The following is a 9,926-nucleotide window of genomic DNA, read 5'->3' as shown; positions in this document are numbered from 1 at the left end:
CACCGCCAGCCAGGGGGCGGGGCTCTGCGCCCAGGCCCCGCCCCGCCCGCCGGTCACGTGGGGACGGAGGTCAGCGCTTCCGGATGCCCGCGCCGAGCCGGTGAGTGCCCCCAGCCCCGACTGCTGCTCTGCTGTCTGCTCCCCGCCCTGTGCTCCCACACCGTCTGCTGCGCTGCTCCCTGCCTGCTCTGCTTTCTGTTTCCTTCCCTGTGCCTCTGCCCCACCTGCTGCTCTGCTTTCTGCTCCCTGCCCTGTGCCCCCTGCCCAATCTGCCGGGCTCTCTGCTCCCTGCCCTGTGTGCTTCCTGCCTGCTCTGCTTTCTGCTCCCTGCGCTATGCCTCTGACCTGCTGCTCCGCTTTCTGCTCTCCGCCCGGTGTGCTGCCTGCCTGCCTGCCTCATCTGCAGCTCCGCTTTCTGCTCCCTGCCCAATCTTGTGTTTCCTGGTAACTTTGTTGTCGCCTCTCCCATCAGCCGAATGTGCAGGACTCCTTTTCTCTTTCACAAGCAGCAAATTACTAGCAAGCTTAGAGTGACCCGGTTTCAAATCCTGAACTTTGCTGTGAGAGGAAAAGCTGTGGGGACAGCAGTCTGAGCGATAGTCGAGGAGTCAGCTCTTGTCTCGGCTCTTCTCAGTGTTTACTTCTTTTCTGTGGGTTACTGGTTCCTTTCTCCCCTCCCCCTGCCTCTCTCTCTCTCTCTCTCTCTCTCTCTCTCTCTCCTGTTGGAGATGGCACTGGGAGTCTTCCTTCTTTTAGGGCTCCGGGGCTGATGACCCGAGAAGCGTTGTTTCAGGAGAGGAGAGGAGTGAGTTTCCTTTGCAGGCCTGGTGGTGCACAAAAGAACCGTGGGCCACGCAGAACCACCGCTGTGCCAAGCTGCCCAGTGATGCTTTGAGTGGGGCACTGCTTTGTTGGCTCATGGATTTTGTTGATCTCTGCATTACCTTGTAGAGTTGAGCTGGTGGAGTAGTGGGGAAGAGCCACCCTCTCTGCCGGGAGCTCCCTCTTTCCTCCGTTGCCCTCTGCACTTAATTTGCTGAAGCTGCTCTGCCAGCAAGTCCACCCCGGTCCTAACCCAAGGGCAGGAGTCTGGAGAGGCTAGGTGTTCCCTTGCAAGGGACTCTTTCCTTCTCTTTGCTTAGGATGCATTCAGTAGAGACTGACCTTCCATTTTGTGTGGTGTTACCTGGCTTGTGCTCCATGAGATGCCAGGAGATGGCTCTGCAGGTGAACAGTCCTCCTCTGCTTTTTGCTCCACCCATCATCCAAGTGGAGCTGTGCAATTTGTGGGGTGGAGAGAATAAGTGGCCTCCAACTCATCACAGATGTAATTGTGTAGCTTATTGCGCAGTGATCTTACTGCCTTTGCAAAGCCCTGTTCTCTCTCTCTCTGATGTGAGCCTTTCGGTTCAGAAATCCTGCTGCTTATAGGAAAAAGCCTCTGAGAGGGACTTTGTTAAGAAGGAAAGCTCAGAGGCCCAATATCTTGCCTGCAGGACTGGTTTGTAGTGGAGTTGGTTAACTCTGAGACCCCTGCTCAGAGAAGTTGAGTCTCTTTTCTCATTCCCCATGAGCACTAAAGCCTTTCAAGTGAGCATTTCTCCATACCTGGAAGCTCCTGTCTTTTTGGAGTTTATGGTCTTTATTCTTGTTCTTTTCAAAGTCATAGAGAGCATCTGGGAGGCAGGAGAGGAACTGAATTGGCAGGTAAGTCTCCTTGAAGGAAGGCAGTGGTCTGTTGATATTCTCAAGGCTCTCGGGGAGTGAAACTCGAGTGGCACCTGGGTGGGGAGCCTCTTCCTTCTCTGGGGAGCAGCAGCATAAGAGCCTGGTCAGAAACCTGCATTTTCATTCCCTCCTCACCCACACACACACTTCACTCCAGAGCCAAAGGCTGTCCTTCCTTCACTCTTCTGGGCCAGCGGTGCAGCATCAGATGCCAGTAGCTACTAATGCTCTGTTGCATTTGCTCTGGCAGAAAAGAGAAAATGGATCTCATAAATTATGAGGGTAGTATGACGGTTTGCTAAAATGGATTGAAGCAGATTGAGACAGTCCTTCCCTCCGTAGGTGGAATTTCAACATATTCAGGTTCATGATAAGTGGGTCCCACAGTACATACTTACCTCCGTGTGGGACAAGAACAAGGTACCTTCTGTCTTGCTGTCAGACTTCCTGATTTGCACAGGCATTTTTGTGTGGACGATTTTATCTTGGAGAAGGTGAGGCTGCTGTGGCAATTCAACTGATGTGGACGCCTCATGAAGGGTGACATTTTACTCTAATGCACACATGCAGTTTGGCAGAGGTGGAGCTGGATCTGCCTCTGGGTCCCATGTCGGTCACTGCAAGCATACATACTCTACTGAGGAGTTATATAGCGAGTGTACAAGAGGCTGAGCATGCGCATGTGCACACACTTTTGTAGTTTCACAGTTTACTTGCCCTTCTATTTATTTTTCTGCATGAGGAAATTCTACGTTTAAAATAGTTGTTAAAGCTGGGCAGCTTCTCTTACAAGTCAGGAAATGAATTTAAGCTTAAGCAACTCACCTCAACTCTACTTCCTTTTGCCATTTGTATTGTAGCATGGTCATTTATTTTTCCGATAATGCAATCTAAATTCTCAGCTTGGTTAGCTAACCTGTAATATCATCAAAGAAAATCCTCATTCCAGTAGTTCTAGTTTCATGCATTCCAGTAGTTCTTTATTTTTATCTTCACATCACTCTGGAAATGCATCTAAATCTAATAGATGCTCATTTTAACAATTTTTTTTCTAGTCTAAATTGGTTCTTTTCTTTGTGCTGCAGGGCCAGTGTGAGATCACAGGAAGTCTTCAGTTGCAGCCTTAGCTGTCGTTGTTGCAAATTACATATTAGCTGAATGCATAATGTTCTGAGAAAAATGTGTTTTTTACTTTGTTTGAGAAATGTGTGATTGTGTAATGGAGGGCACTGTTAAATGTTTAGCCTCTTATTTGTATTTCCTCATTGCTGTGCAATCCTGGAAGAAGAGTATGTGGAGTGCGTCAAGCATACAGGTGCAGGCAGGTAGGTTTTCTGATTGGAATGGACCAGGAGTGCACACAATGGCAGTTGCAGGCTCTTAAGCTGAAATTGCTGCTTATGCTAGTAGCTACAAGTGATTTTTTTTGCTTGCTCCCATGCATGTTATTACCTGGACTAGCTTTTATAACCCTTATATCCTGCAATGGGTTAACTGCTTTGTTGATCCCTTTTGATCTCTTTTAACCCACCTTCAGTTTTCTCATCTGTGCCCCCTTCTATCCTTTCCTCCTCCTTTTCCTGTCTTATGTATTTAAAGTACTTTTTTCTTTTCTATTTTGTACCTCTGCTTTCACATAAATTCATAGCATCTCATTAAGTAGGCTGTAGTTTTTAAATTAGTCTTTAAGGTAACACTCTGCTCTGCCTTCTACCATGCTTGTCAGTAATGGGTCATTTTGGTATTCTGGCCTGTTGATGACCTTAAGCAATGACATGAATATTGCCTGCTCAACTTGAGGCCAGTCACTGACTTTGGAACATTTCTGGGGTGGAGTTTCCTTCCCAACAGGGGTGCACAACGCACTCCCCAAAAGAGAGCCTTACTTTTTCCCCTTCCCAGGCTGCAGACAAAACCCATGAACTGGAAATAGGCTGTAAACAGGTCTCTTGAGTAGAGCCTGGTCCTTCCACCTCTAGAGCTGGGTATTCTTGGCTTCTTCCTCCTCCTGTGTGTGGTAGCTGGCCCTGCCTAGGTAACAAGCCCCAGTTCTGTGTGCTGTCTAACCAGCTGCCCCATTTTTCCCTCTTTTTAAAGGAATGATCCATGTCTCTTGCTGGTGTTTCTCATTGCTAGAGGGGTGTAGGTTGTAGCTGTGTTGGTCTAAGGACGTAGGCAGACAAGGTTCTTTGGGTGAATCTGATATCTTTTATTAGATCTAATAAAAGATATCAGATTCACCCAAAGAACCTTGTCTGCTCATGATTGCTAGGGAAGATGAGGAGGGAACTTTTCTCTGGATGCTTCTTAGCATAGGGAAAAGCATACTGTGGAAGCCAGGAAGCCCTTGCTCAAGTCTCATTTCTTCCTTTAACTGGTGCTTGATATTTCTGCACGCATTTATTTTGCAACCTTTTTTCTGCAAGCAAGGTCTTGCACTCCTACTCTAGGAGAGAGAGATGTGTGTAATTTATGCATTGTAGAAATAAGAGGTAAGACATTGATTGCACAAGGTCGTTTCTAGGAGAACTGGGAGCAGAACACAAGTCTGTAATTGTCATTCACTTCAGCAGTGCCACCTTTCAGCAGTGTGTTTGGCTGTCCTGCCTGTAGCTGCTGCTCTAGCTTTCTGATTCCAAAACTTGATTCTCTGTGTGGCACTTGTTCAGCACCTAGTTAGCTGCCTGGTCCAGAGGATTTCCATGTGAAGTAGATCAGCCTAGTACAGTCCCTAGCAGGCTTTAGGAAGTCTATTTCCTCCTTTTTCAAGGTACAGAAATCTCTGCTTGGGGTAGGGGCTTAGAGTTCTCTTTGGTTATATTTTTAGGTAGGATTGTAAAAGCAATTCTGATTTTGGTGGAAGAGCAATCATGGAGATTTGTATTGACAACCTCTGATCCCACGTTATGCTGCAAACAGAGAAGCAAGGTGGGCCGAGAGCAGGAAAGAGATGCTTGGTCTGGTCCTCCTGTAGCTTCCTTTAATCTTTGAAGGATGACTTCCTAGGTGCTCATGCTTGGAAAATGACGGTCTTTCCAGGCTTTGAGTCACTGATTAGTACCGTCATCACTGGTTATTGTTTTCCGTTTGAAACCTGTGAGTAGCAACTTGTCATCGATGTGGTTTAAAACAGGGAAGATGTTCTTCGAAAAGATCCAGAGTCCTGTTTTAAAAAAGATGTTTCCTGGAGAGAGCCTGGCTCATTTTTTGATACAGTTTTTAACTAATTTCTGAGAAATATACATAGTCAGATAAGCCTATATTTTGGAATTCTGAAGCCAATTTGGACCTGTTAATCTGTGATTCCTTTGTACGTGTCTGACATTGGTCTCCTCGTTCTAAGGTAAGTGAAGCAAGAAGAGCTGTTCTCAGTTTTGTTTTTCTTGTCCAATACTAGCTGCCTGGGCCTGACTGAGCAGTTGTTGAGCATTTATGGTTTCAGGGAAATCACATGACAGTTTTCAGAGTAGATTTGTTTAAGCATGTATACCCCATCTTCCTGTCTCTTATGTACTTTACCTTAAATCAGATCAAAAGTATCAATTGTCCAGGTAATTAATTGCATCCCCTTTGTAGCACTTTAATTGGTTTCCGGTCCGGCTTGCAAACTGCCATGGGCCATGTTAGCAACAGGTTTTCCAAGATGTTTTGTCTCTGTTTTTTTTCAGAAAGATTTCTGCTAAACGAAAGCTGCCTCTATGTTACTGATCTGGCACATGTCCCACTGTTGTGTAGGCAGGAAAATGCTGTATCAACAGAAATAATATAGTTTCAGTTATGAAAGAGTAACTGTGTTGTGGAGTATTGTGTTGACGAATTTGTCATTGTGGTAACACGGACTTCTTCTAAATGGCAGGCCACGAGCATTTCCCTTCATGAGCCTTCTGTCTGATGAACGGACTGTGTGAGAAGATGTTAATCAAAGGGTTTGCATTGCCTAAGAATATGTCATGGTCTTTGTAGACCAGTGATTCTCAATCAGGGTGCCTTGAGATTTTTTTCAAGGGTGCTGTGTAAGGTTAGCAGTGTTAGATGTGCAAACATGATTTGCATGAAAAAACAGATTTCAAATAGGAATCTGTAGGGTTAAATCCATTCTGCGCTGTTGTGGTCTTTCTGAATTCTTTGCAACAGAAGAATTCTCTGTTATTTCTGAGCACTCAAAGTGAACGAAAACTTAGGGCTAGCATTTTTTTAAGGGTTGCCTCAAGTCTAAAAAGGTTGAGAACTACTGTTGAAGAGGAGCAAACATCAATTTCAATAGCTTGTAATCAGATATAGTAGGTCTCAATCAAGTCATCTAATTTGATTGATCACAGTAAAATATTGGAGGGATCTCCATGGCAAGCCAGCTGGAAGTTCTTGTACTAAAATCTTAGGGCTTAAAGCAGGGCTCATAGAGGACGGTTGTGCTTTTTCCTTCTGCAGGTAAAACCATTCCCCTTGGTTTTTATCAGGAGAGAGATCCTGAGCAACACCAAGACAAAAGTCTCCCTCCACCCAAGAGAGAGAGACTCCCCCTTTCCACTACACCTCATTTCTCTGCAGAACCAGAAATTGTATTTGTTTTTTATTCTGTAGGGCAGAGATGTGAGCTTCCTGATGGGGGTGAGGGGAGGAATCTTTTAAAAATTTAAATGATTAAAGTTTCTGAGGATGGAGGGAACAATTACTAGTGTAAATTAAACTGTGTTCCTCCTAGCAGGATTACATCACCTGTTTCACTTTGCATCTTTCTCTGATCGCTTCTATTTCTGCAAGGGAAGAAGGTTGTAGATCTGATGGCCTGCCAGCATGCCCGGGCAAGGGTAGTATTGGTGAAGTGTCCAACACACTGGAGCTTGCGAACACTGTTGCAGTACAAATAATAAAACAGTGCCAACTATCTTATTATGGGCTTTTCTATTCCTGCTTTTTCCAGAATAATTGAAACAGTTTCCCCTCTCTGAACTCAGTTGTTTCCCCATTTCCCTTGTCTCCCCAGCACTCCCCAAAGTTTCTTTCCCCAGCCTACATTTTCCCCCCCCTGCCATTTAGGCATTCTCTTCATGTGTTTTTTGTTTGGTCCCCCCCCCATCAGAAATAAACTGTAACAGACTAAGTATATATGGGACAGAGGTTGAAGCACTTGTGATCACTGCATGCAGCCTTTTTTTATTGCAAAATAAAGCATTTAGGAAATCTTATGACAAGGGTGTGGTAGAGGCAACGATTATTTGGGAAGTGCTGACCAGCTTGGAATTAGTCCAGAGTTTTTTCCATTGGAGTTTTCCATCTACTTTTTGGACAGGACGCTTCATATCCAGACTGAACTATCTGCTTTCATAGTAGCAGTTTGGTGTAGGATTCTTTTGGATTCTAACCAGTTCCACTCTAAGACATAGTTAATTGTAGAAGTTGGCTACCTGCAAAATGAACCTTTGCCTCTCTTGACTAATGCAGAAAAAGGGCTACAGAGATTATCAAGTTGAATTTGGACAGTCTAATAGCAATCTCTAGATCAGTCCTGACCTTATTTGAACCAGCTGTCTTGCTGTGAAGGCTTTTAGACAAATGCTGAATATAATCCTCACATCTCATTTGCATGTAGCTGCCTGTTGTGTTGCAGGTGTCTTGTAGATGAGCAGATTTCTTAAAAATTACAGTGTTCTCATTTTGTCTTGCCATAGGTGTCATGTCCTCGCTGAGTTAAGTTGCACCAGGAGTAGAAATGCATTCCGGCCACACAGATGAAAATGTACCTGATCCCAAGAAAGCTATACAGGTAAGTAAGGCTTGCTAGTTTTGTCACGTATAATGTAATCGCAGAGGTTCTGCCTGTGCATCTTATTTCACTTGTTGAAATGCTGTTCTACCAAAAGTATGCCTTTTTGCTGATAAATTCCATTCACGTTGGAAGAGTTTGCCAAATTTGCTATAATGGTGTAACACCCTGGCAATCCTTTTCTGGTACAGGCGAAGTTCTAGGCTGAGCTCTCCATGAATGTTTGTCCTAGGATACAAGCACTTGTTCCTGGTTGTGGAAGTATTGGGTAGCCCTATTTAAACAATAGAAGCTGTTGTAAATCTTCCTTGTAGTCTACTTCACATCCAAAACTAAATTATTAAACAAAACAGACACATGTCTTCAGTCAAGGAAGAGCTATTTTTGGAAAATAGGAGATGGATCAGAGAAAGTATTACTGAGGGATAAGCTCCTGGGTGTTGGAGCTTTCCTTTGTTCTCCATCTATACCATGTCTAGCATTTGGGTCACTAATCAGAATACCCGTGTGTTATGGTAATGCAAATAATGAAAAATTAAGCCTGCTTTAAAGTTTTGAGTTTTTGTTTTATTTTGTTTTTTTTTAAACACTGTATCTGGAAACGCAGCTTAATCTGTGATTCTTTTATTCACTTGTTCTCAGTCAAATTACCTGCACTCTTCAACCTTTTTTTTTTTTAAGGTTGGGTGATTATTAATTTTGAGGCTAGACATGTTTGAGGGCCTAGCAGTGTGTGCAATGTTTCCCAAACGTCTGGTGGGGAAGTTAAACTTTCATTTTATATAAGACCTGGTTTGAGGCCTCTGGACTCAGCTGTGCTATAAAATAATTTACATCAATGTAAATGTATTAAGATTGCTGAGATTTGCTTCTTACTTATTCTGGTATAAGTAAAAGGGAAATCAAATAATTGGAGTATAGAATTCCTCTGGTATACATTAATGCCTGTAGAGAGGCTCAGTGGGGAACAGCATGAAACAGAAACCTGCCCCTCAAAGAAACATCTGGTGTGTCACATTTCTCTGTTAAAACACCTCTGCATTCTCCTCTTAATTGAACCACTCAAGCAACCTGTTGATGACACTTGCACACACACCAAAGATTGATTAGGTTTAATTTTGCTCGCAGAACAAATTCTAGCTGTCAGCCATTGCAATTGAATGTTTCATACGAGGCTGACAGTTGTCACAGGCAGTTTTTAAACATACCTTGTTAGTCTAGCATTTTATCATCCATCCTGAGGCAATTCACTGTCTTCACAGAGCAGAGGTCTGGGAAAGTATGATTGTATATTAGGGGTGCACCGACACAGATTTTTGAGGCCAATACTGATAGCCGATATTTAAGGAGGTGTATCGACCGATACTGATACAGTTTCCAATACCAGCACGGCAGCTTGGAGAGCTGTGTGTATCTGGTAAGTCTGGTGGTGGAAGGGGATGGGAGAGGGAAGAGGCATGGGGGAGCAGATCAAGACCCCCCACGGTGAGGGAGGAGTGAAGCAGAGGCTTGGGCAAGCACTGCTGAGGTGGGGCAGGATGGAGCCATGGCTTATCCAGTGGAAGGGGTGGCTGCTTGTCCAGGAGCTGCTGGTCTGGTGCTTGCCCGGTGGCTGCTGCCGCTCGTCCGGTAGGGCATGGGAGAGGGGGGTGTGCCCCCGGATCTGCATGGGGCAGGGCAGGCCAAGAACAGCCTCGCGCAGCCCTGGCCCCAGCCTGTGCAGATCCAGGGGCACATGCCCCCCCATGCCCCAATGGATGAGCAGCAGGAGCCACCAAATGAGTGGGCAAGCGCTGAATCAGCAGCTCCTGGACAAGCAGTGTGCAGTGGCGGGAGCTGTCATCCCATCCCCCCGCCCCCCGACGAGCTATGGCTCCATCCTGTGCCCTGCCCTGCCCCAGCTGGGCAGCGCTTGCCCCAGCCCCTGCCCTGCTCCTCCCTTGCTGTGGGGGCCTTAATCTGCACCCCCATGCCCTTTCCCTCACTGCTCCCCTTCACCAGACCAGATTTAGCAACTGCACACAACTCTAAGCTGACGGGCTGTGCTTCTCGCTCTTTACGTGCTGCATTGCAGCTGTGCGTGCGCACGGACATTTATCGGCCAAATTATAGGCCACATCAGGCCAATTTCCGATGCAATAAATTTTCTTTGTATCGGTGCTGATCCGATGTCAGACTGATGTATCAGTCCAATCCCTATTTCAGCAGTTCCCAATCTGTGGTACACATACCACCAGTGGTATGCGGACACCCTGTCTGGTATGCATTAACAGATTTATTATAATTACTTTATACAACAAAAATTTGCTGGTGGTACTTAATGTTGAACTGAAAAATTTTCTGGTGGTACTTAGGGTTGTATCGTTTCATATTGGTGATGCGCAGTCTGTCAGAGTTTGGGAACCACTGCTCTGTTGTATATAGGGAAATGTTG

At 45.3% G+C, this 9,926-nt stretch overlaps 1 protein-coding gene across 1 annotated transcript in view; it reads left to right on the top strand.

The window, feature by feature from the left end:
* The first annotated feature begins 1,671 nt into the window (after positions 1 to 1,671).
* The window catches only part of PLEKHM1 (pleckstrin homology and RUN domain containing M1), a 46,065-nt gene continuing 37,810 nt past the window's right edge, over positions 1,672 to 9,926 (top strand). The window contains 2 exon segments of the mRNA XM_006026397.2: positions 1,672 to 1,707; positions 7,398 to 7,492. Of these exon segments, the coding sequence (XP_006026459.1) occupies positions 7,439 to 7,492 (54 nt within the window). The 5' untranslated portion in view covers positions 1,672 to 1,707; positions 7,398 to 7,438.

The sequence above is a fragment of the Alligator sinensis genome, unplaced genomic scaffold (genome assembly GCF_000455745.1).
Source record: "Alligator sinensis unplaced genomic scaffold, ASM45574v1 scaffold919_1, whole genome shotgun sequence".
NCBI lineage: Eukaryota > Metazoa > Chordata > Crocodylia > Alligatoridae > Alligator > Alligator sinensis.
The sequence above is the reverse complement of the archived record's forward strand: the minus strand, read 5'-3'. Positions and strand labels throughout refer to the sequence as shown.